At 42.3% G+C, this 27,714-nt stretch overlaps 1 protein-coding gene across 1 annotated transcript in view; it reads right to left on the bottom strand.

Annotated features, from left to right (window-relative positions):
• Nucleotides 1–8,478: 8,478 nt before the first annotated feature.
• Nucleotides 8,479–27,714, bottom strand: part of babam2 (BRISC and BRCA1 A complex member 2) — a 60,106-nt gene continuing 40,870 nt past the window's right edge. Inside the window, exon 7 of the mRNA XM_068717873.1 lies at nucleotides 8,479–8,608. Coding sequence (XP_068573974.1) covers nucleotides 8,495–8,608 — 114 coding nt within the window. The 3' untranslated portion in view covers nucleotides 8,479–8,494. The remainder of the gene's footprint in view (nucleotides 8,609–27,714) is intronic.

Below are 27,714 nucleotides of genomic sequence, written 5' to 3'. Positions count from 1 at the left end.
CGCGCACACGCTAAACACTTGGGATTTAAGGCGGCCCACATAGAGGAGAATATCCATCCCCATAAGAAAGCGGAACCACAAGACTCACGTTACATGGACTTACAGAAACAAAACAACACAACGAAGAGGTGTTCAAGGAGACAAAGAGGAGGAAAACAAAAGTGGCAGAGTGCTTTGAGCTGCTGAGACAGAGAGAGGTGTCTGCACCGATATCCTTAAGACCGCTGAGTGGTTTAGCGAGGGTTTCGTGTTGAATTAATTTCATCAGACGGACAATTTCTCGACTGTGACAAGACGTTTCGCGGAACCTTGAAAAATATCTGATCGAAAATGCAAAGATTTTCAAAGGCTATAAAACACCTCAACAGACCCCGGAGAAGGGACACACACAAACTGTACACCCACACATACTCATACACATCGGGCAGGCAGGCATGCGCGCACACATGTGCGCACACACACACACACACACACACACACACACACACACACACACACACACACACACACAGGCACTACAGGCAAATGCAGATATACAAACATTAGTGCACCGCAGCCTAAAACTGTCTCTCTGTGTTGATTTTTCTGGGCTCCTAAATCTGGTTTGGGGCAGAGACGGTGCCCACTCGATTCTTTTATGCCATGCAGCAGTTTTCTGGGGGAAGGAGAGATGCATCCAACTCGTCTCATGGGCACCGCACAATCAGGTAAACGAGAAGCAAAAGCGAGAAGGAAAGGCCGATGAGTCTGGTTACAGAATGGTTGAGGAGAGGAGACCATTTGAAACAAACAAAACAAAAAGGGTGTAAAGGTGAAAAAGAAATGGAGATGTGTGGATGTTGATGATTGTTATGGAGCCAAATGATTTCTGAATTACTAAAATTCCACAATAAAATTAATTGAATTATTGAGTAGACCCTAATGAACGATATCGGGTCACATTGTAATGGGTTGATGTCTGATGAAATAAAGCTGATCAAAATCCATTCCTTTCTTTCCTGTATTCTGCTGTTCTGTCCTCTTCCAGCATTTCTCTGCATATCAGCGTGAAATAAAAGTGCACGTGAATGTCAAAATTGATTTGACTGCACCAGTGATCGACTCTGTTCCGAACACTCAGGTTGGCAAAAGATCGCTGAACTCTGACCTTCTGTCTGCTGTCTTTCTCATCAACGAAGACCAGTTTACAAAACAATCAGCCGTCGGCTTCTCATTGTTAGCCGGTGCAGAACGTGGATTTCAGCGGTTAAAAGACAAGAAGTTGATGGCAGGCCAAAACAGAAACCGCCTGTTGTGGGGTTTGTGTGCTCTCTGTGAAGCCGGTTTCTGAACAGAACTAGTTGGATCTGATTGGTCAAGCCTTGCCGATCTTTGGATGATCATCAAATCGTTTTTTTTCCTCGTTTGCGACATTGTCTTCCATTTCTTCCGCACAAAACAAAAGAGCTAAAACTGGCAATTTTTGTTTTGACTTGGAAAAAGAATGTGTTCTACAATATAATCTACATCTAATCAATATAATCTATCCGTTTGTCGTGTTGCATGGGAAGGTGCGGCGCTGTCCATAGTGCTGAAACAGAGCTATAGACAGGCTGCCTGCTTGCTTTTGGTGGCTGTAAATAGACTAGAACCTTACTCTCTATCAGAGATTGATTGAAAGCTAGTTTCACATTTTATTAATATTATTATAGGCTGATATTTAGACCAAAATAGGCTATATATCACGTTTTATGTTATGTACTGTGAATGTATTTTTTCAAAGGCCTATTGTTTGTTGTCTGTTAGTTGATTTGGTGACAAATGAGTTTTGCAATTAGAAAGCTTTATTAATCCCCAATCTAATCTAGTTTGCTGGGAGAAACCAAAAGTAGTTCTATAATCCGACATTCAGCACCAATATTTAGCCGAATGCAACGACATGCATGATGTGTGTGTGTGTATGCATGTATGTATATATATATATGTATATGTTAGTCACCAATCAGTATGGCATGTTACATGCAGCTCAGTGAAATGATGAAAAATATAAGGTATAGACAGTATTGCCTTAAACCACAGCAGGATACTCTAATCTATGTTAGTCCGGCAGAAACACTTTGATGCCTTGTGTGAGATTTATGTTCAAAAAATATTCCACAGGGACGGATACATTTGATCTGCGTATTTTGCACATCTCTGCCCAATCCGATAGCTATTCATATCTTTAATTGGACTTGTCTCCTTGGTATTAAATCCAGGTCAATAAACGCCAAACCCACTTGATACTAGTGACCCTACTACTGCCCTGTCTCATAACTATTCTGTTTCATTGGCATACTAGAATCTTCCTTTTTTGTTTTGGTCTGATCATAGACCACCTCTATGCACCTCCACTGCAACAATAGTTGAAAGAGAAGTGATTTGGCTTGACAACGAAACCTACCGCCTCCTCCGATTTTAACATTTATACATTCTCTAAATGTCTAAATCTATTTAACACTTAGCAGCGAGTTTAAACGAGTAAGGAGAATAAATCACAGGAGCTAGGCAGCGTACCACCACGGCTCTCACAGTATATTTCCTTCTAGGCGGCTCTGTAAAACGTTATATAACAAACCAACACTGAATCTTAAGCAGGTGAATCTGTAAGCCGGCAGAAGAAACAGTGATTTGACTTCTGGTAATCAATCGTTTTCTACAAAAAAAAAAAAAAAGCAAACGCGGTTTTACAGTCCCATCAAAGAGAGGAGCCGCTGCAACAGTCTACGCACACTGTGCATTATCGGGAAAAATGTGGGTGTCTGTCGGGGTGTTTCAACGTCTTTTTTTTGTTCTCCCCTTTGCCGCTCTGTGATGCAGAAAACATTACAGCCACGGTCTGTTTGAAGACAAGGGAAGAAGGAGTAACGGAGAGAGCAAGAAAGAGAGAGGAAGAGGGAATAGAAATAGAGGTATAACGCTGTAGCTCAAGGGGGGCTTACGAGTTTGCGTTCAGAGCCCTCAGATCCGAGCCCCTGCTGAAAGGAGAGTAAAAGTGAGATATCAAACAACTCAGGAGCGATGAAAGAGAAGAGCAGAGAGGTGCGGGAAAAGAGAGAAGGAGAGTGAGGGAAAAGCTCTCTTCTCCCGTGTGTTGTTTTTTTGTTTTTTTTCCTTTTTCCTTCCTCTCCTCGCTGCGTTTCAGTGGAGCGAGGGACGACCTCGCTGGGTAGAGCGCGGCTCTTCTCTCTCTTTTAAGTCCCACTCACTCTCTCGGTTCCCTTTGAGGATCAGCCAGAGGGATCAGCAGAGGAGAGGGAGTGATGGAAAAATACAAAAAATAAAAACGGAGAAGGATGGAGAGAAGAGAGACGGGCAGCATGTATGTGAAAGTGTGGTTGGGGGGGTGGAGAGTTACAACCGAGTAGACAAGTGGTAAAGACAAATTTAAAAAAGTGAGGTAGACAGGACAGCAGTGAAGGATGAAGGAGGGAGGGAGGGAGGGAGGAATGGACAATATGGTTGATAAAAATGGTTGACGGCGATTTTGACAGAGACTACATGTAGTTGATATGACAGTCTGAAATCCAGTGGTGCCAAAATAAAAGCTTTTTGTTTGGCTGCACCGTAAACACATACAGCAGCTTCTGCTGCATTTCGGACAAATGCTGGTTGTCGTCAAGTCAACCTGGACAGAAATCTTAAAAAGTCCTGGTGACACAACTCTAGCTTCTGTTCTGCTTTCAAATGTTTGATGACTCGCCCTGCACTCTGCGGCGTAGGGCTGTCCTCCACCAAAGAAACTCTCAGTCTGCTGGTCGATTTAACAGACAGATCTGTAAAACTGAGTTTAGCCACGAAAACTTGCACGAAAGCACCACTTTTATTCTTGCGTTTAACAAGAGATGTGCTCATAGGATTCTTGGAAAGTCGTCATTCAGCATGAAAAAAAAAAGTGTAAAAAAAAAAGAAATCTTAGTCAACTGAGACCAAAACCATGGATTAGTCTAATCGGCTAAGATGGGGCAACCCTACAGCGTCGTTATCATTCAATCAAATGAAAGTTTGGGCCACGACTTTGACACACTGCTCATATAAAACGCACTTCACCATTTGTGGATTGTAGTAACTAAAGAGCAACACAGAGAGATACGGCGAGGTGTGTGGAAAAAAAATAAATATATTTTTTTTAATTTCCAAAATTCATTCAAGGGAGACTTTGCCAATTTTCAAGTGGGTGAGCGAGGGAGCTCTGTAAAATCAGCAACATTTTTCCTTTTGTCTCTCCCTCGTCCTCTTCCTGATCTGACAACAGGTGAGGAAGGTGTGTGTGTCTGTGTGTGTGGGGCAAACAGTCCTTTGTAGCTCTAAGGATTCCAAATTAGGGAAGGTGAGGGTAAAAACTGGTAAAAAGTGAATTAAAACAAACTGTACATTGACAAGCTAGCAGTATAGGAAGAATAAATATGTGTGGATAGATGGAGGATGAACGCAAAGACAATTGATCATCCTGTCATTTTTTTTTTTGTAAGAGTTGGAATGACAGGAAAATTGCCGACATAAAGAACATTTGGACGCTGAATAGATGGAGTTCATACGACAGCCTGTACCAACACTGAAATCCAGCGGTGCCAACAAAAAAAAAGCAGAGCCAATTTCTGAAGCTGTCCGCAGCTGCAGCTGCTGCTGCTGCTTTCACCATCTCGTAAGACGAGAGCTGATTTAAACAATTCCCTAAGTCGTCTTGATGTGAATTTCATTCTGGCATTATGTGATATTGTGAACATTCGTGGAAGCTTGGGGTAACGCAGGAAGCTCCTGAATGTCGCCGTCTATCAAAAAGCAGAGAGGACGTGCAACAAAAACGAGGTTTTCCTCTTCACTGGAGCCAACGCAGAAGCGGCGGGCAGGGCCGCGAACAGAAGACTAACGAGGGTCAGCGAGGACGAGGACACGCACGAGCAGATCCGCGCCAACACATCCGCATGCTAAATGAAGTAACATCCACAGCATATGCAATACATGCAAGCGTTTTCAAACAATGGCGAAGAAGACATACATTTTTTTTTATCCCGCCCTGGGTCATGAATTAACACACTCCCACACAGCTGACAAAAAAGGTGCACAAAAGGCATGTAAGCGGAGCGTATTCATGCACGGCCATGATATGCATATGTGCAGAGATCTCGCAAGACAAAAGAGGCAACAGGAGAAGAGGGGCGGTAAACGAGAGCTTGGCTTCGGCGTGGCACGGTTAAGCCTCTGCATTTTTTAAGAAGATCTTAAAGGGGTTTAGATGAGGAAGGGTTTGTTCTATAGCCCCCCCCCCCCCCCCCCCCCCCATCCCTCTCCATCCCCATAGCTTCCTGCTCTCCACTTCTAGATGCCTTTAGCCTCCTTCTGTCTGTTCTCCTCACGCAACTGGCAGTGGGGGGGGGGGGGGGCCCTCTAACACCACTGCAGCTTCACTCTGGTCTGGAGTCATGGTGAGGGGTCAGTCTCCCTCTCACTCGCTCGTACGCACGCGCACACACACACGCACACACACACACGCACACACACACACGCACGCACACACACACACGCACACACACACACACACGCACACACACACACACACACACACACACACACACACACACACACACACACACACACACAGCTCCATCATAAAAACATGCAGACATACGCAATGTTCACGCTCATGTTGAAAAAAGGTATTCGGCATTTTTTCGACAACCACAACAGCACTCTGGGTGAAACCCTCTGAACCAAGTGGACGCTCTGTGCAGAGAGGTGTCCGTCAGAACAGCACGTTCCTCGCTAAGAACATAGCAACCAAGAATGCTCTGCACAAGTCAGCCACAGAGAGCCAAAATATGAATGTCAGTATAAATCCTAAAGATTACTCGGGCTGCAACTAACGGCTAATTTTGATAATTAACCTGTTGAATTACACTTAGATTTTTTGATCAGATAAAACCCCCCAAAAAATATTTCCAGTTTTTATTCATAAAAAAAAAAAAAAAAAAAAAAAGAGTTCCTAATGGCACTTAATATTCCAAAAACTCCATAAGATTACTTTATACTGCAGTGCATCTCTGAGCTAAATTCAGCTAACTAGCATTAGCTAAATCTGCCATCTCCAGCAGGTTTGTGTCCATTTTGACTGACCAAAGAACAATTACAGTGTAATTAAAACAGTTGCAACGGACAGAAATACCATCCTGCTTTGTTTTTTTTGTGATGGCTCAATTTAGCCGGGCGTGAGTTTTATCAAGTGTTACCTTTAAAAATTGCTTTATCAAGGCCCCGACTTTATGGATCCATCACAAAACAAAGAGCAAGCAAACGGCTGTCCAATTAATTTGTTTTTAAATCAGAACCTGTAATCGTGCCTCTGCAATTTATGGTTTCGGCTTCCGCCATGTTTCCAAGGAGAAGCCGTCACTTAAAAAATACAAAAAAACCAACATAAAATGAAACATCTTGGAGGTTGTGCTTCATCAAGGTTAGTAGATCAAAAGGAGATACAGCAGTCTCTCTCATAGCGCTGCTTACTAGTGTTGCTCTAACACATGCACAGCACGGGGAAAAAAACGAATAAGGATCATGTAGGACAAGCACGTGACCTCTGTGTTGGTGTCATTGGAATATTTTGTTGCTGTTGCTGCATGGATCCTGTCAGTTTATTCTTTACACATTGAGAGAGGAGGAGCGTCTGTGTGTGTGAGTGTATCTGCATTAGCGCTTGTGCTGGAGAGTAAGAGATAAGTGAATACGCACTGTAAATATGAGAGAGAGAGAGAGAGAGAGCGAGAGAGAGAGAGAGAGAGAGAGAGAGAGAGAGAGAGAGAGCTGTAATTTCCAAAGAAAACGGGATGAAAACTGCAGGAGATAGAAGAAGGGAGGAGGACAAAACAGAGAGGAGCCACAGAGGAGCATGGGAGACGAGGATGAAATAGGAACGTCGGTAGGATGGGAGAGAGAGAGAAGGAAAGAGAAAGAGAGAGAAAGAGTGGTAGTAGTGGAGGTGTGGTGGGGGGAAGCAGAGGTCTCTTAACCTTGTGCGACGGGGCGTGTGCTTGTAAATAAACATCAGCCTGAGATTATTCCGAGCACGAAGGCCCAGACCGTGGGGCCCTGAGGTCAGAGTGGGCCCATACCTGGCTCTCACACACGCACGCACACACACACACACATACACACACATACACACACACACTACATCCACACCTAACACAAAGACGTTGTGTTAGAGCCTATTCAAATACTGGTGCACGCACACAAACACATGGAAACAGACGCATACATTTGTGATGTAAAAAAACCCCACAAGCATGCATGCATCTGAATACACACTCATCCGCACACACAGACACACAAATGTAAAGTGACACATGCACACAAACACACACGCGCTAAATCTAGCAAGACAAAAACAAAGTGGATTTGAACAAAGAGAATACGCACACTGCTGAAGTACCCACTCACACAGTGCCCACAGACGCACAGAAAGCATTGCATACAAACCTGCATGTACACACACACACACACACACACACACACACACACACACACACACTCCGTCTCTGTACTGTTAACACCCCAGATGTCTGCAGACATCCAGTCATCCCGAGCTCAGACGCTGTGTGTCATCCATCTCGTTTTTTTTTGTTTTGTTTTTTTTGTTCTTCCCTTGTTGTTTTTGAGGAACCGACTGATGAGTGCAGACACTGGGATGTGGGATTATTCACAATGACATAACACGGCGCGAGATTCACAGCACACTCGCACTAATCCGTCGACTACCTCTTAAGCAACCTGGAAATCGGAGGCGCAGCGAGTGGGGGGGCCCTGTGGCTCTAAAGGTGTCTTCTCTTTACTAGTGAGTTACTACAACTAACTTTTTCATTGTCCCCTCGCACTGTGGGAATGTGTCTGATCTAAGGACAATACGGCCGCAACTAACGGTTATTTTTCATTATCAACTCATCTCCAGATTATTTTCAAGATTAATCGATTAATCGTTCGGTGCATAAAATGTCAGAAAAAAGTGAAATATGTCTTTACTTCAAAATAGTTTGTGATTATTTTTCTAATCGTTGTAGTTCTAAAGGAAAATGAATCCTGCATGAACAAATACAATGCTTTTACTTAATACGTAGTGACTGTACAATGACTGTATAATGAAAAGTATTAATGATTTCATGGACAAAGAGACACAGTACACAAATTCTTGTAGCATCATCACAAAATGAAGTACATTTAGATGGAAATGGTAAAACCACCTATGAGCACATAACATCAACCTTTTATCGAGAGGAAAAAAAGTTGATAATCTCAGGATATATGGGGATGAATCCAGTTGATTTGCAATCAATGTTTAACTTTAAGGTTCTTAGGGTCCCACAATTTGTTCAAATCTGCTGTCCTGATATTGTGGTGTGACAAAAAAACAAAATCACTATCTCCATCAAAACTGAATTAACTGATAGGAACAACAGAAAACATATTCATTGTATATGTGGTGTGCTTACTGTTCAATGCTGGGGGAGAGGTAGAGTTTTGGGAAGACTTGGGTGGCCTCAGCATCCTCAAAGCTCACTGAGAGAAGGGCCACGTCCTCTCCAGGGTCCACCGCTGTGTCCTGAGAAAGACAAAGCCAGGTTGGTAATGTTACTCAATAAAACCACTATCTATAGGCAAAACACCATTGGCATGAAGCTGGGACTCATTCACATAGCCACGGCCTGCACTGGGATCGTTGCGAGTTATGGACTGGGGTTTGCATGAAGTGAACTAGTTTGTAGGACATTGACACGTTTAAAGGCCAATCTGCATATACAGCATTTTTAGAAGTGTTTTTGACACTCGCCTATTCCACGTAACAGATAAACTTATACGGCGTCTCTACGTCACTTTATTGCAGTCCAAATATGGTCACTTTCATTCACTGGTTATACTGGTTACAAGATGGCAACGGCCAAAATGACCAACTCAAAGCTTCAAAACCAATAGGTGACAACAATGTCCACTTTTATATACATATTTACTATGTACAGTCTATGGTGTGGGAGAAAGACTTTTAGGGAGCAGATCGTTAAAAGTTTCAAGGTAGTCCCGTGTCCATAAAATAAGCTATTTATGTTGCAGAGTCAATCCGAGTTCTTACAAATTAAGTTATTCTAACTCTTAGAATTTCCAAATTGTCGAAAATGAAACCCTAATTTGATCAGAGATCTGAAAGAATTCCGATTCAATACCGGATTAAGATTTGATTTAAACCCAACCCTGGGGATCACACTCTTCTATGTGTGCACAACAAGTGGGCAAGTCCCAAAATCTTGAAGGAGATGGAGAAGAGAAGAGGAAAGACACCAGAAGAAACATCTGTTTCGTTTCATGCCACATTAGCTTCAACAGCTGCACTACTCGGCTGAGCTGATGACTGGGAGCACCAATCAAATCATGTGTGAGATGGATGCAGAGGCCACCCGAAGCTGCTCGCTGCAAACCTCGTCTGTCTCTCCAAGGTTCTAATTTCTCATTCTGTGATGTTTTTCCTTGAGCATGGCTACTTCTCAGGCACTGTCATTAGTGCAATTCCACATCAAGTACCATTCTGGGTTCTCTCTCTCCCGACAGAGGCTCGGCGGCGTTAATCAAATGTCTTACAGATGGTTTGAACTCATCCATTTGTTATAATCGCTCCCTGCCGTGGTGAGAGGAAATCTAACCACCACACATGATGGACAGAGGCACAGCGCAACCAGTTTGCAGCATGGCGGCCTCAAACGTGATCGAGCTCATTAACTGATTACACACACTCTGCTGATCACAAAACCAAACTGACCATTGGTTTGAGAAAAAAACACGGCTGAGTGGGTGGAAAAAGAAATTCCTTTACTGCACATTTCCTCTCCAAGCGGAGTGGAATTAATTTTTCTGCATGTAATCTAAAGACTTTGACCATTAAAGAAAAAAAACATCATTGTAGCATGGGATACAAATGTATTGGACCTAAATAAACATATCTTAAATCCACAGTGCATTAATACAGAAGCACATGCAGATATCAACAGTCACAACAATGGCTGCTCCTCTGCTGACTATCATGCAGTCGGACTTGTCGTGGCAGATACATTAGGGGGTAAAGACATAAAGAGTAGAAGGGAGGCAGTGAAAGACAGCGGGGTGTGTGGCATCCAAAAGTGTTGCCTGATGGAATCAGCTCACATCAATATAGTGTGCATCAGTAAACAAGAACTGCTCTCTGTCCCACAGCAGCGCTCGCGGCTTCTGCCGCTGACGATATGGGACAGATAGGAACAGGCGTGGGGATGTGGGGCTGGGGTGGAGGTGGGGGTTTGGGAAAAGATTGTTTTGCTCCAGTTTGTAGCTGTCAAGTCCCGTTCTCATCTTTATAGGTGATTTAATGGGTGCTCCCATTGGACTGGGCCAGAGCAAACAGACAGATGAGACCCAACAGGAAGGTGAGAGGGCCAGAAGAGGAACATAGGGCAGCTCTGTACGGGCTGCAGCGGACCAATCCCCCGATTCAGTCGGACTAAAGGCGCTGTTGAAGGGAGAGCCTTTTTGTGAAATGATTCAGAGTCATCTCATCCCAGCAGACAGCGAAGGGCTGTCACAAGTCATATTGCATCAATGAAACAAACACAAACTAAAGAAAGACCCTTTAACTTTTTGCTAATGCCATTCTAAATCAATGTGCTACGCAAAGGAGCTGAAGCTATGTAGATGAAAATAGAAAATCATTTTTGGCCTTGTTAAGTTAAGTATAACTATACATCGAACTTTACATGTTCATTTCACAAACTTAACTTTTATATAAAACTGGTAAGTAACACATATGCACTGTGAGTCAGGTTTGATCACCAGTCATCTCTTCCAGTGTATGAGCCTAAAATTAAATAGCATTTAAACAAGAGTAAGAATCTACAGCCACATTATTGGCTCTGTGAGGCTGTAGTAGTTCTCATACAGTCACAAAGCTGATAAATGCTAACATCAGCAGAGTAACATTAGAAATGATGTTCACCACCTATAACGTTTACCATGTTCACAATCTTAATCTAACATGTTAGCATGCTAATATTTGCTAAACAGCACAAACACAGAGTGTAGCTGACGGGAATTCGTTTTTCTGGTATATTCTTAAAATACAAAAAATACTGGACAAATTTAAATTTTGAGCCGGTGAATGGGTCGTGTCTAAATGTTAACCCTCAATTTGAGAAACTCTCCCAAGACGGTTATGGTCAGGCATTGCCCTTGAATAGTTATGGTTATGCAGAGACCTCTAATGGTTAAGGTTGGTTAAGTTTAGGCATTGACCTCAATGGTTAAGGTTAAGCATTGGCGATAGAACAGTCAATGAAAGAACTTTGACTAAACATTGGGTGATAAAACAGTTTAGCGTTTCAATGGAGTCCAAGAGAAATAGAGAGACCAGTCATTTGCGACTGTCCAATTGCTTCGATTTTTTTACTTACTGAGAGTGAAACAAATGTGTTTGTCTCTGAAGCTTTTGCACTGCTCAAATTTCATGATCCCATTTTATGGCAAAAGATGTTTTCATGCTCCTTGAAGTGGCATGTTTAAAGTAAATTAAAGTGTAGAGGGGCAATACAAATGCTTTACTTTACAGCTGGTTTTGGTTTTGGAGTACACAGTGTGCTGAAGTGGTGTCCTAGCAGTGCGGTGGTAATTTAGAGGCATTTATAAACTCTCATGATTTTCTTCTTCCAAAAAACTTTGCAAATCCACTACAGGAAGTTGTGTAAAGATAGCCTAATGAGAACAAAAATTGACCTTTTAACCTGCCTGCCTTGAAACCATTACTTAAATTGAAACAGAAGAGCGCTTCACTTTGTAATGAAATAAAAGCTCCCAAATGGCCGTTAATGTTTCTGTGCACATATACACATGTTAAGCCCTTTTAACAAATACACTCAAGGGCAACTGCTGCTTACTTACGTAAAGAGTTAGTAGAGAAGCAGCTTTAAAAAAGGCTTCTGCCCAACAGGCCACAGGCAGGACCTTAATGAAGAGACTTCTTCATTGGTAAGTAATGAGCACTGAAATGGCCTGGGTCAGAGGAGGGGGGTCCTGCAGGGGCAGTGGTTGGATGTTAAAGCCGTATTTACTACATGGCCCCGGGGGGATGTGACTCAACTGCTCAAGGACTGGATTTAAGAAAGCGGGCAAGGAGTGTGCATGTGTGCGTGGACATCAAGGTTAGAGGGTGCCTCCGAGTCAAACACTTTCACGTGGCCGCCACCACCCCGCGTCCTCCTTACTCTTTCAGACACATGGGTTCACGGACACGCACAAACGCACAGGCCCTTCTCCCTTGTGTCTCCCGATGCCCCGGCCTCTGGCATCTCCTCTGTGTCGCATGTGACAGGTTGGAGATGTGACAGCTGTCCTTATGCCAGACCAAGTCTGGCCAAAGTCGCAACACACACAAACACACTCATCTGCAAACGCTACACGGGGGCTCCACTGCAGGGCTGGTACGGAGGAGGTAAGGGCACTTTGTCCGCCTTCTTCGCCCAACTTTAAATGTCATGCCCAACGTAATGGGGCGACTTGACTGACAGCAGGGTTGTTGTGCAAGGACATGTCCAGCTTCTAGGCGAGCAGCTTAAAGTGCTCTTGTATATGTGCTGGACACACAAAGAGTTCAAGGCAGTGGCTGCAATTCAGGTAGGACATTTTGAGGAACTCCAGATCTTCACTTGCTGATCAAAGCTAGCTCACCTAACCTGTTTGGTTCCATTGAAACAAACATTAGTGCGTTTGCCCGGTTTATATGGTTCATTTGAGTTGATGTGAAAGCTGTCAATCGAATACTGATGACACACACATACACATACTTACTTAGTACTGGTAATATTAGCGTTTGGGATGCGGACACCATTGTTCTTGTAATCTTTATTATTTTGAGTTCTTCCGTACGTTTTTGTGGTCGCCTGCTGTTTCTGAATATTTTCAGCTACAGAAACCATTCAATCATCAAAATGTTCAGCTCCTTAATAAGGACAAATGTGCTGTCTTACAACTTTATTTTCTAATATTTAGAATACTTTTTAAAATTGCAGATATTCCTACAGTTTAGCTTTGTGCGTACCAGCTCTTTGTCATTATTCAGGTGTATGTAAAAAATGTAATACAATAATGGCTCCAACTACAAACTCAAGCACAATTCACACTACAGGGGCTCATTACTCAGGAGATTTTTTTTCACATTCACTTTCCAGACATTGTTGCAATTCTTCCAACAAAACATTTCAATGTCCTGTAAGAAATGTTGAAACTCATCACACCAGCAGCACTAAAATGTATCTTCTACGTTCAATGTCAAAAGCCTTGAAGAAAGCATAAACACAACCATCGGCCAGTACAACATGTTAAATAATACTTTGAGTCCGACAACAGAATAAAGTGAATGGAGGTCTGACATACTGAATTACACGTTTGTGCCAGCATTTTCATAAGTTTGACAGAGACTTACGCCATCGTACCCTGAGGGCGGGTAAGCACAGGGTCAAGGTGGCAGCTGCCAAAATGTCTCATTGCATGACATGAAATGTTCTGATTGAGAAAGAGAGTTGAGGATATTGTTCCTAATGATGTGGAGCTGCTGCTGCTGCTTGTGGAGAGGGGATGAGCAGAGATGTGGTGTACTCCAGGGGACACGATGATCCCGCTCCCTCCGTCTCAAAAAACAGAACATGCAAGCGTAAGCACAAGTCACCGCAACCCAAATTGGCACGCATGTCCAAGAGGACCTAACGTCCTCTTCTGTAATATCTGACCTATCCCACGCCTTTCCCTCTCTTTCTTAAACTCTCCATTCCAACAATGTAAGACAGCCATGGTAGATGATTAACCAGGCAACTTTGCGTCAACCACATAGTTGCGCCCCGTGCCAGGGCTCAACTTTGGCACGAGGACAATGGGCGAGAGATTACAGAGCACACATGCTCCACCTGCAACCGTGTGGGTAGAACAGGACCCAAACACACCTAAACACTGCCCTGTTTCTGCAGCCACAAAAGCTTTGTGCATTGGGTGTGTTTGCAAACTGAAAAGAATGGGAATATACTGTGCGTGCCTCTCTCTGTGGAGCAAGTCTTTTAGTGTGATGGGGTGTGGCAACAAATGCCAACCTTTCAGAATGTTCCCAAGTTAATTGGTTTAGTGAATGCAGCCTGAAGCACATTGTAGAGTAAAAGTTCCTTCTATTTTGTAATCTTTTTTTTTAGTTATTTAGTTATTTTTCGTGTGTTCTCCTATGAATGTCCTGCAACACAAGTGATCAGTGCACTTGCGCAGAAACTGTTGGTTAGAAAACTTAAAAAAAGATTGTGGGCTGGGATCAAATAAGTAAGGCTGGACCCGAATATTTGACTATTCGAATGTTCATTTGATTACGTGGTTGACCTACAAATCATAAAGCATTTTTCTAGCTGCAAGTACAGTCAGTACATGAGAACAGCCTGTACGTGGAGAAAGAACAATTTCAATTGGAAACGGCAGGATGGTTGACACAAGCTTTCAAAGAAAAGGTTAGCAGCTGTGTCTCCAATTTTAAGCAGGCCTTTGAAATTTCACCGCAGCGCAAATAACGCAAAGGTTCCTTTGAATCAACAACAGGTTAGTTAGTAATGGTAAGTAAAGAAATAATGGCACAAAAGAGTAACTTTGATGGAAAAACAGCATCTCCAATTCACCAATACTACGGGCAGTTTCAGTGAAAAACAGCAGTTTCTCAGTTATTAACTTAATTGAAAGACCATGGACCATCAAAAAGGCACTGCAGTCATGTATAACAGAGACAAAAGAAGCTGTAACAACTGGAAACAAGTCACAAGTGCAGTGTTGCAAAATACCTCACCAGTGGCGTCTCCGCCCCAACAGCCCACGCTTAGCCTCCGCTGCTTGGAAATGAGATGGAATGAGACACCTATTACTGAGTCATAACCATGGGTGAATATATCTTAATACAACCAGCTGGGCCAACTGTACACTCAACATGAGCCATTAGAGTCGACATAAAAATGCATAGAACCAAATGGGAAAAGATGCTAACATTTGAGAGCACACCTTTCTGCAATAATGCCGAGCAGTCGAAAACGTTTGGATCAAACACATGGGATTTTTTTTTACTATTTCGCTGCTCCACTTATAACTGGCAGATGACCAATACATACGCCACTGCGACGCGAGTCATATGTGCGTCTGTGGCCAAGTGTCACTGATAGTGTGTCACTAATAGCATGTCACCGCAGCAATCTGGCCTTCGCTGTACTGCCTGTGCGAACATCGAGAGTGTGTGTGACGCTAGGGGCTGGAAGCCACAAGGGTGACTCAAGTATGTGTTTGCATGTGGATAACTGCATGCCTGTGTGTTTTCGACAAATGAACGAATGCACGTATGTTCGCGCTGATGACACAACACGGGGTGACCTATAAGTCAAGTGCCATCTGACTTCCAGACCGTGTGGTGACGGCGTTGTGTGTAACAACAATCAATCAAATTATTTTTTTCCTCCTAGTTTTGTGTGACTAGAGATTACATATAAAAACAACACGAGCACTCGCTGCAAACTTTCATCTGAAAAAAGGCCGGACTTGGAGCGGAGGGCTTAGCACACTGGGTTGCTTATTGTGGCATTTTCTGGGGGTGATAATTGTAATTGGATTAATATTGCTTCACTGGCAGTGTTGCAGGGTGTTTTTGTCCCACTGCGCCGTTAATGAGACTAATCCGGTCATTTGAACCACTGCAGCCCCTTACCCCCATCCGGGACCGATGGGACGTTGGGCCTAAATAACCGTGAATTAAAGCCATTTACTGCATTTCAACATGCACACACTGCCTATTGGTCCATGCTATGCGAGGAAAAAAAGATATTGCTCATCTGGCTTGAACATTTTCTCCATTTGAAGCTACAATTTGCATTGCACAAATTCATTTAAAATGAACCTTATATGAAACGCAGCACGTATTTCTAACTTCTGAGAGTTGTTGCTGAACGAAGCTTACTGAATAGAACAGTAACATGTGTTATCACACAACTGTTACCTGCAGTACCACGAGGGAGCCTCGCGATACAAAACATCCCAAAAAACGTATATCCTCCTTACAGTTAGTTCAAGAAGATCGATTGAGTATCTAACACATGTACTGGTTAGAATCATGGGATAAATAATATTGCAACATTTCTTTGAATATAACAGATGCAGGGCTCTAAGCTTACATTAGTACATTATTTTATTTATCTACAGAAATGTTATTAATGCATCTCTTTTATACATTGCTTTGGAGAAACGAAAAGGAAGACGGAGAAGGAACACTTGAGCAGAAAAAGTCAGATTCTTTGTTATTGTGGGGCTTTTTTTCAAGTCATTGGTAAGCCAAGGGTGAGCAAAGGCCAAGACAAATGAGCACAGACAGGCAACATATAGAGACACAATTTCCCCCTGAAGCCACCAATGTGTTAATAGAAAGCCTACAGAAGGCGGTATAAGGCGCGCAGAAGGACAAGGAATTGAGCGTTAAATGAAAGCTGAATAACATCAGGGTTGAAGTCAGAAAAACAAAGGATTAGGAAGAAGAACATTTGGAGGTGTTACAGAAAAAAACACACATATAGATAGTGTACAACTTGATGTAAAGCGAAGGCGGAAAGTAGGCCAGATAGAAGTAATTCCATGGAGGCGTGGAGAAGTGTGGGGCGGTGGAGGAACAGTCGGAGGATGAGGGGGGGGATGTTCTCCTGAGACTGTAATGCTGGAAACCTCTGATGCTCAGCTGGGGGTACAAGCAGGTGGGTGGGAATCTTTCGTTTGGAGGCGCGGTGTGGGTGGTTATGGTATGGGGGGGAAGGGAGGATTGCGGATCACAGATTCGCCGAGGCAGAAAAGGAGGCGGAGTGACCTTTGGTATCAGGGAGTCACGTTGAGGTCACTGGAGTGGATTTGAGCTCCGTGCTCTCTAAGCGCCCCCCCCCCCCCCCCCGAGGCTGTGATTTCTCTTTAATTCACCGACCCTGCAGAGTATGCCGAGGTGCTGTCCTTGATCTCCCTAAATAATCTTTTGCCATTTACTTCCACGCTTCATAAAGGGGGGTGACGGAAGCATCCTATGTTACATGTCTTCTATAAAAGGCACCTGACATTTCTTCCGTTCCTGATAGGGAAGATGGGTGTTTTATTTCTATGCACTCATTGGAATGTAAAGAACATCAGTAAAGGGGGGGGTGGGCTCTTTTTTTTTTCTTTTTTTTTTCTTTCCAACAGGCAAGCAGAAATGAAAACATTTCTTAAATAAAGAGCAGAAATGTGTGTCCCTTGGAGTAATTTGAGATAAGCCTATTTTTAACACTTCTATAGTCTTGGCCATGTGAAGAAACCACGCAAGAGGAATGTATTAGAAAGATATTAGACATGTGTTAAACATATCTGCAGGTTCTGATAGTTCAAGACAATGTTAGATTAGAATGTAATCAATTAACTGTCGATTAAAACATTTAAATATGAATCTTTTAAGTATAAAGCTTTTCGTGAAAAGAAACAAATTATAATATATATATATATATATATATATATATATATATATATATATATATATATATATATATATCTCATGATAATTTAAATGAATGAATCTGTAAATCTTTCACGGACCCCATGGAAGAGTGCCACGGACTGCTGGGGGTCCCCGAACCCCACTTTGACAATCCTTGGTCTAAAACTGCAAGAAAATCCAACAGCCACTGCATTTACTGTACGTTTTCAGCATATGCACACAAGACACTGTGAAAACAAACATACAAAACAGCCAAAAGGAACAAAACTACCAATAAAAAAAACACAATCCAATGAAAAAACAAGTGTCACCACCATTGAGAGACATACTGTGCAAATATGCTCCCTGATTGCATGTTTGCCATGACATCATGAGGCGATGACTCAGTTACAGTGAGGAATATGTTTATCATGTGCAAACAATTATAAATTCACCGGCGTCAGAGGCATTCTGTGGCATTAGTCACCGCATATGGTCCCACACCTTGTTATGATATGATGAGGCAAGACTTGATAGGCCGAGTGCGCGTCATCATCGATGGGATGTGAGGACACGGCAGTGTCTCTGATAAATTCTCTGATGAGGATTACGAGCCTAATATGGCAGCGCTGTATGTAAGAATGGGAAATAGAAGAAAAAAAAAGAAACAGGGAGAGGCGAGGAGATGGGAGCTGTCACAAAGCCAAGAGAAGGTGAAAGAAATGAAAAGGTCAAGGAGCTCACGTTGTTGCAAACCACCTCGTCTTGCGGCCGGGATCTGGTGCCACTAGTCATGTGTCACAACAAGGGATGAAAGAGAATGCCTGACTCCTCCACCCCGGGGCACGACCTTTCTGACAACCGGGCTGTCAATGCAGCACCAGGGGTTGTTGCCGCGAGTGATGGGTCAGTGGATGGAAGTGCACTGACGGAGGGGCGGACGTACGAAAAGGACGTTTCCATCTGTATCCAAACCGAACCCTCTGACATCTTCCCTTTATTCACACTTTTTCTATGTTCTGAATGCAAACAGTGAAATCTTTAAAAAAGTTAATCACATCAACATGGTACATGATTTATCTGGACAAATGCAAATATGTTTTTAGCTATTAGTCTTAATTAGACCTCTGCTCAGGTTGAAATTGGGTGCAGAAATGCTGAAAACGATGTGACATCACTGTATTAACCATCGACTGTAAATAAGAAGTGGATGAAGGAGGTTGCCTGGTCTGATACTAACAAGAATTACAAAGTCTATAATCATTCAGTTCCATTTTCTTACATATGTAAGAATGTGCCTCTGGTTTAGTTGTGAGCTCTGGACTGATCAAGCTGGTTGGACTTCGACCTGCAAAACAGCCGGCCTCTTCAATGTCCAACCAATATCCCTCTCTGTCATGAAGGATATTCTGACGTGAAAGCAGGAAAAGCAGAGCTGCAATAAACAATGTTAAACAATGCTTAAATATGGCTGTTTCACGTTTGCTATCTGGACGAGCTATTACGTGTGCCTCCCTGCGTGAGTGTTAGAGAACAAACCGAACGAGGATTCACTCAAAAAAAATAAAAAGCTGCTCTGCCCTCACAGGTGCAAAAAAAGTGAGGGCAATGTGTATTAAGCACAGCCAGCACATGTCCACACACTTCTTTTTGATAAAGCATAAGCGATATACTGCTGTATCTTAGTATTATGTGTCATGTCCTGTTTGTTTATTGTTCCAATTTATTGTGTATATGTTTGAAATATGACCTACCAATGTCAAATAGCTTCAAGTTAACCCAAGTTCAAAAATGGCAGGATTTATGTTTAGCATTGTACCATGTCCTTTACAAATTAAAATAAAATCATAAAAAAATACATAACTCTGATTTGCCTTTAGATATTTACATTAGTCGCCCGCAGAGTGCCACTGGAGATCAACAGCAATGGTTATATCGTAACTCAAAAGGTCACGTTCAAATATTTACATTCGGCTCTCCTGGGTGTTTCTGGGTGTGGGCATCACCGACCACAAATTGATATTTACTAGAGCATGGATACCTTCTGGTTTGCATGGGCTTTCTATTTTTAGGATTCAGACGAAGGTTACAGTACATCCAGCTTTCTACATGTCCAGTCATAACCTATTCCATGGAGTCACACTGTGCAGTAAGTTATAATGACCTCATGCGACTTTTGCACATAATGCCGGTAAGATCAGTATGATTAACTAGCAGTGTGGTTCACTGCATGCTAATACAGAACAGCATCACAAGAGGAGGGCTGAAACAACTCCATATTTTAGACTACAAACTATTTTTTCAACATAACCAGGACATTTCCAGACAACTGGTACTTCCAGAGAACTACACTCTTCTCCCGTAATGTTTTCTCAGGTCCAGTCCCAATGTCACCCACTCACAAACTCTTAGGCTTTATCATGCAAAGTGCCTCAGAGCAAGAGCTTGTAAGGGTTAAAGTCTGACTGTCTGAGGAAATGGGACAAAACTTGTTACATCTGGGCCTCATTAAATGCAAGGCTCATATTTTAGGTATGGTTTAGTAAAACTGAGTGTTTCTTACTAATTTTCTGAATATAATAATACTCTGGTAATATTTGGTCAAAAAAAGATGACACCAAATAATGAAAGCAATGCCCTCATTCCTCATACAATAAAGAACCAGAGGCAGTGCTTCCTGACATATACGTGTGGTACAAAACTCCTGCTCACTCACGCATTCCCATAGTCAATTAATTCATTAATTGACTCTCAATTTGAATCAATAAATGTGATTCGTTAAAGGTACTTTATTCAGAGCATTAATATCAGAGCATTAATATTCAGAGCATTATTATCAAACAACTATTGACTATGTAACGATATAGTGGAGTGATGTCTGAGCAGAGAATGTGTGTGTTGTTATAAGAGCTTCTCTGTGCTTTGTTTATATATAGCGGGTCCGGCCATGCGTGCCTTTCAGTGCATGTTAGTGCATGTTAGTGCACGTGAGCATGCCCCACTCGCCAGCTAATGGCCACCGATCTGCTCTGCCCTCATACGGCGGTTACAGCCAATGGCGGCGCGCCCTTTCAGGAAAACGCTGTTAGCTCTGTCAGCACTGTTGCCGTTGTTTGCGCTATTTGCACCGTTAGACTCTCGCTGTCGACTCAGCTGTTGCCATGTTGAAAGCGGCGTGGATGCAAACACTTTCTACTGGAAAGGGATAGGGTGCAGAAGGAGGAAAATACACCGAATTTGAGGGCAGTTCATTTTGTCTAACAACAACAGTTTTGAACACAGTTTGGAAGGCAGGCCACAGACCCCTCTAGCACATCATGAATATCCGTTGAGACAGGGATCTGTTTTTGGGTTATGCAACTAAGTGGGGACCCTGGAAACTTAAAGAGTACACAGGGACACGAAGGCTATTGCACAACTTATTAACTAACTTTTCATCTTTGCAGTCAGAGAGAAAGCCTTATAGATGCAGCTGCAATATGAATCAAATGCTTTCACTACAACAGGTGCTTTTGCCTCAGAGATCAGTCACATGCACTAATGATTAAAAACATGATATAACCCTGTGTGCGTCTGTGACAGTTACCCCCAAACATTATTTGTTAACACGCTAGTACACAGGTGTTCTTTGATTTCAGCGCTATGGCCACAAAGGGAAAGTATGACTGTGCTGTGCTTTCTTCGTGACAGTCTGGAACATAAGTGAGATGAAAGCATGTTACTGTCAACATGGGCAACTTCAGCCAGACTCCCTTTAACTTTGTGTGACATTTTCTCAGAGAGCTGAAAGCGGTGGAGTACCAGATGTTAAACCACCTGGTAGTAATCACAGCAGGGTTCTCGGATCCATAGAGCTCATGAAGAAGACAAACCAGATACAAAGGTCTGGACCGCCAACAAGAAGGCTCAATTACTGACAATTACAGACCTCAATCAATAAACCACAAGTACATTCAGTCTCAATGTCCTGCTTTCTAATCATGGCTAGCAAACTTGTGGGTTCTTCGAGGTGGACTTTTAAAAAACTGAACAAATCTGCAAAGTATTTATAAGGACAGATTTTGTGACTCCCGGCTGCTTGCCGACAAGTTGTCAGAGCATGGAGCCCACACTGTCACTAACTGCTCTCCCTAAAGAAATGTTATCTAGTTTTAGGAAAAACAAATGTAATTTTAGAAAAAAGCAGAAGAGTCAACAATATGCATTTGAAGGACATATCTAGGATGTCAAACTGATTGAGCAGTGAAAACAGGCTGAAAAGATAAAGATAGAAGCTAAAGATCACAGTGTGAAAATGAACCACCACATCACCTGGAGACCCAGACAGAAGACAATGAAATGAAAAAACACTGTTCCTGTGAAGTTGGGTAGGTCTTTACACACTGTTGCAATCATTAAAAAGCAATTTAGTATACCTTCTGTAGCTAGCACAGCATAGATGTGCCAACGTTAGTTAATGATGTGCTAACGCACTCTGCTGATGTTAGCTCCAGAGGTTTTTACATAGAAACGTAATGTTTTAGAGACGTATATCTCCTTCCAACCTCTCTGGGTAACAAGTATCACTATTACACGACGTTTAACCATGACGAGCTCCAAATCCACTAAACCAGTCAGACAATGAAACAAAATCTGAAACAACGCTTGGAGGCTATGGAGCAGAGCCACATAGTTGTTGGACCCTGGTCAGAGCTGGCCGATGCTATTCTATGATTGGCAAATCTATGTTTGAGGGACGGGACTTAGCAAAGTCTCAATTGTTAAAATGCTGAAATGATGTACTTTCCTAATGACACAAGATGATACTTCAATGCTGTAATACTTAAGATCCTAAAGTCCTGGTTGATTTGGTAACACCTCTGGTTAGTGGTGATAGCAGATCAGAAATACAACACAAGGAAAACTGATGTACGTATCTGGTTCACTGTCGGTTCGAACGTCAGCCACAAATACTTTGCATTTCTTGTTACTGCTTCACAGTAAAAGCCACTCCTCGCGGGATTTTATTACTATCAATAAGAATTATCAAAAACAGGGTTTTATTTTCATAAGAATCTTTAACAATGATTTCCAAATGGATGAATACTATATTCCTCCTTTCTTACTTATTTTTTATTAAATTATTTTACAAAATATTGACTTAACATTAATATAGTAAACATTACAGCCAATAATTGTACTAATGAGCATTTGAGTGTGTCTACACAGATCTTTTTAGTAGCCTAAATCAGAAAGAACCCTGGTCTTTTTACCCTGAACTCAACAAAAGGACTTACTTATGTTAGATAATAACCCACAACCCACTGACCCCTCTCTTTTGCAACTGCATCCAGGACTCTTGCAACAGAGACTTTTCAGTTTGCTGTGCCAGCAAACTCAGTAGAGGGGTGTGCATTTCCTGCCGTCAGACAATACCCATATATGGTATCATTTGGTAACGGTACTGATTAGAAGCAAGTAATTGAAAATACACATCAGCTAATGACACAGTCAGTAATTGCAATATTGCTACAGTTAGTACATAAAGACGCAAAGATGAAATAGTGTCTTGAGAATAAAAAAAATTTAATTTAATATTTGAACCCTCCCTCACTTCCTACTTCTGTTTCAGAGCTGTTACGCCTGACATTTAAAGTCATCTTCAAGAGCATACCAAGCCATAGTACATCCACCATTTAAAAGGCACATAATTGTTTATCTGCGTGGAAGCATTGGCTGGCCTTTTCAGATTTCAGTGGTACACTGCATTAGTGAAGCCCAAACTGGCAATTACTTGACGATGTCTTTTGGGCAACTTGCTTCCCTACTAAATGCCATGTCTCAATGCTATACAGATAGGCTATCACTCAGTAACAGGACTTTCAAAAAGACACCATAAAACCAAAATGCATCCTGATATGCTTGGGTTTTTCCCTGGATTTATTTGAAACATATAGCTGCAGATTGGCTTTGCATTTTCAGCACAGGAAGTAGCAAATGTAGATTTCAATTGAGCCATTAAAACATATGGTATGCACATTTCAAAGAGACTCCTGTGACGGTTGCAGAGAGCGTACAGGCTCTGACAAAAGGTGTCTTGGCTTTACACTCCACCACGTCAGATGACAGTAACCCCTAAATAAATCTTTTCAAGCAATACTGATAACTTTTACTGTATCATCTTAATTTAAAAAGACATTTATGTGGATTCATTGTTTTATATTCAAATTAAAAAAGTGTTCTACCCATTTCCAATTACTGCAGTTTATCATATAATGATGAGTTTAACTTTTGCACAGAAAAAAACCCCAACTTCTTGTTTTGTTTATTTTAACCTCGAAAACAGCTTAACATTTGCTAAACCTTAATGACACCTCAGGGACTAAGTCTTCTTTGTGTCATTGGGTAGCTACTATACAGTACCTGCACAGATGCTGCAGGAGAAGGACTACTTGTTTGCATAGCACCGGTAGAGGCTGTGCAAAAAGAAAGAGATGAGACAGGAGAGGCAGGGCTGAGGCAACAACCAGAACACTCTAGGCATTATGGGAGTAACCTGCAATTATTTTATAGCTCTTAAGATTCCTGAGCTCTTAGTCAGTGTTTACCGTGCAAGGGCACGGCAAGGCCACAAATTACAACCACTTGCTTTGGCACCAAATGCTCAACAGTCACGCACAGGCCCAAGCTCTCTCTCAAAGTAGCAGACAGGCCCAGAATAGAAAGACAAAAAGGTGATGGATGGACCGTGGCCATTAGGTCATTTTTAGGGCCCGAGCACCGACAACGTCGGGCCGCCAGGTCCCTATTGAAACTGTAGGAATTATTATTAGGGCCCGAGCACCGACAACGTCGGGCCGCGAGGTCCCTATTGAAACTGTAGGAATTATTATTATTATTATTCTTTTTCTCTCAAATGAATCGCCTTTTTGGGGGCTTTATCATATCCCAAAACTCCCCATATTTGGCAAGCATACCAGGACTGCGAGAAAATTTGATAATTTAAGGGTCCCATGCTTAAGTATGAAAAAATTGCTCGCTAGCGCCCCCTAGAAGTCTGACCGGCAACACCTTGCGGCAACTCTTACCCATTGTGTCCGATTTACTTGAAATTCGACACACATGTCCACCTCCACCTACTCCGCCTACCAATATTTTCCGCCATTTTGAATTTTGTGAAAAACACATTTTCACAAACTCCTCCTACAAGCTGGGTCTGATTGGTACCAAATTTGCTGTGGATCATTATTGGATCTATATCATCCAAAGTTACTAAAAGCTTGTTGATAACCCATTGCAATAGGAATATATGGACCAATGAATTTCATAGGGGCGTGGCCTTTTACAGCAATACATATAACTTCAAAACCATGTGGCCTATTGTCACGAAATCTGGTGTGTATGTCCACATTGTGTTTTGTAACATACACTCAAATTTGTATTCCATACAACCACTCGGGGGCGATACAGTAATACTCCCATTTTTTGCATTTTTAGGCATTTTTCATCGTTTTCAGGCGCTGTACTTTAACAAACTTCTCCCACAGAATTTATGCGATCAACTTCAAATTTGGTCAGGGTGATCTAAAGACTTTAATGATGAAAATTTGCAAAAATGGTCTACTGACATTGAACGACCTTCGTTTTATGTGGCGCCCATGTCACGCACATTTCGTGCCGTTCGCCATGAAAGAGGAAGTTGTTGTAACTCCAAGGTACTTTATTCAATCTGCCCCAAACTTGTTATGCATGATGCTGGTCCAGTCTTGAGCACATTCTCATGCCAACATTTTCAAAAAGTCATAGCACCACCTACTGGCAAAAGGAAATGACAAGTTTCATACTTTGATGTACTCTGACTAGGAAGTTACCCAGATCAGTCTTTAATTTGGTAAGGTAAGCTATAAGACATTGATGATGCTTCATCATGAATATTGTGAGTTGATGCAAAACGCTGTTGCCGTGGCAACGCGTCATTCGCCATGAAAAATTAAGCTTATTTTTATGTGGCTTAGGATGCTCAACAAGCCTTGGAACTTTACACAGGTGTCATAGGTGATGTAAATAAATGTTTAATTTGGCTTTTTGGCTTGACTGTTTCAAATTGCCTCGATAGCGCCCCCTACAAATATTCAAAAACGCAGCCCCAGTGCTACGTTTGACCTACATGTATGAAATTTGGTAGGCACATGTATCACGTGGAGACTTAAAAAAAAGTCTCTCGGGACCATGCTCTAAAATTAACAGGAAGTCGGCCATTTTGATTTTTGTGTGAATTTTCCCTTGATTTCTAGTCGCTATACTTTAACGAACTCCTCCTAGAGAATTAATCAGATCGACTTCAAATTTGGTCAGTACAGTCTGAAGACCCTTGTGATGAAAAGGTACTCAAAGATTGTTATTTCGTGAAAGCCCGTAGCCGTGGCGATGCATTCTTCGCCATGAAAAACGATGGTGTTTTTGAGAGGCTAAACATGCTCCAACCAGAACCAAACATGGCACACACATTTAAAATCATGAATGTAGTTTTCCAATGTGATGTTAATGTTTCAGATTGGCAAGTCGGCTCAATAGCGCCCCCTACAAAATTTTGCCGATGCAGCCCTCGAAATGCGTTTGACCTAGATGTATGAAATTTTGTAGGCACATGTATCACATATAGACTTAAAAAAAGTTTCTTGGGACCATACTCTAAAATCAACCAGAAGTCGGCCATTTTGATTTTTGTGTGAATTTTCCCTTGATTTCTATTCGCTATACTTTAACAAACTCCTTCTAGGGACTTTGTCAAATCCACTTCAAATTTGGTCAGTACAATCTGAAGACCGTTGCAATTAAAAGTTACTCAAAGCTTTACGTTTGATGGAATGACATAGCCGTGGTGTGGCGGCCATTTTACGTGATTCGCCATTAAACAACAAGCTGATGTAACTCCACTGGACTTACTTAAATCTGTCCCATACTTGATAACAGTCATTGCCTGAGGATGTCTACAAGCCAATTTTCACTCAAAGTCGCAGCGCCACCGACTGGCAACAGGAAGTCAGCGTTATGTGACAGACGGAATACGATTTACATGACATTTACATGATGTGGTCTGCACTTGATGTAGAGCAACATAATGCATGTTTAAGAATGTTCTCTAGCGCCACATAGTGGATGCAGGAACTGATGGAATATTTGCACCACATAATTTCCAGCATTGCCGAGTCCAGCGGGAAAAATATGTTAAACTCCGGGACGCGTTGTCCGATGGTCAAAGACATTCGCGGCCGCGTCTGCCAGTGTCCTGCCAGTACCCTCGAGACGCGGGAAGGTGCGAGGGCCCGTCCATCGCTGCTTGCGGCTTTAATTTTGTTTTGTTTTTACTTCCGTCATGTGTTTCCACAATTGGTAACGATACAGCCTTCTCAGACTACATAATCCAGTAACAGCTAATTCTACTTAATTCACTCACTTAATTCTCTGAGTAGAATGGTGACAACAGCTCTTTTAACCTGATGTGAAGCCATGTGGTCAAAACCACAACCAGCAGGTCAAATCAACAGAAGAATGAGGAAGTTGAAGTGCACAGCAGGCACAGGCGCCTTGAGTTCTCTACTCTGGTCATGACACGGCAAAAGACACAAACGGACAGTGTAGCCAGCTGTAACGGCCGATCAAGGTCCATATTAGGTAGCCTTAATGGATCTTTAATGATGGGCACTGTGGTGTGTTCATGTATGTATATATATGTGTGTGTGTGTGTGTAGTGACCACAGTATGGTGTTCCAGGTCTGCGTGGAGAGTTGTGAAAGACTCCTCATGTGACGCAGCGGGATGTCTTCAGCCACGACTTCTCCAAAAGCTCAACTGCCTCGCAAGTGGAGGACGTAATCTGGACAGAAAACCGCAACAACAAAAAGCTCAAGAGCGGTTGAGAAAGGAGGGACAATTATGTGGCAACCGGAAAGGTAAGGTAACCACAACTGCTGTAAACAGGTTTTGGAACTGTTTTGACCAAATCTGGGTAGAATGAGACCAGATCTGAGTAGAATGAGACCAGATCTGGATAGAATGAGACCAGATATGAGTAGAGTGAGACCAGATCTGAGTAGAATGAGACCAGATCTGAGTAGAATGAGACCAGATATGAGTAGAGTGAGACCAGATCTGGGTAGAATGAGACCAGATCT

The sequence above is a fragment of the Cebidichthys violaceus genome, unplaced genomic scaffold (genome assembly GCF_023349555.1).
Source record: "Cebidichthys violaceus isolate CVI_PGR_0920_01 unplaced genomic scaffold, fCebVio1.0.p SCAF_22, whole genome shotgun sequence".
Lineage (NCBI taxonomy): Eukaryota > Metazoa > Chordata > Actinopteri > Perciformes > Stichaeidae > Cebidichthys > Cebidichthys violaceus.
The sequence above is the reverse complement of the archived record's forward strand: the minus strand, read 5'-3'. Positions and strand labels throughout refer to the sequence as shown.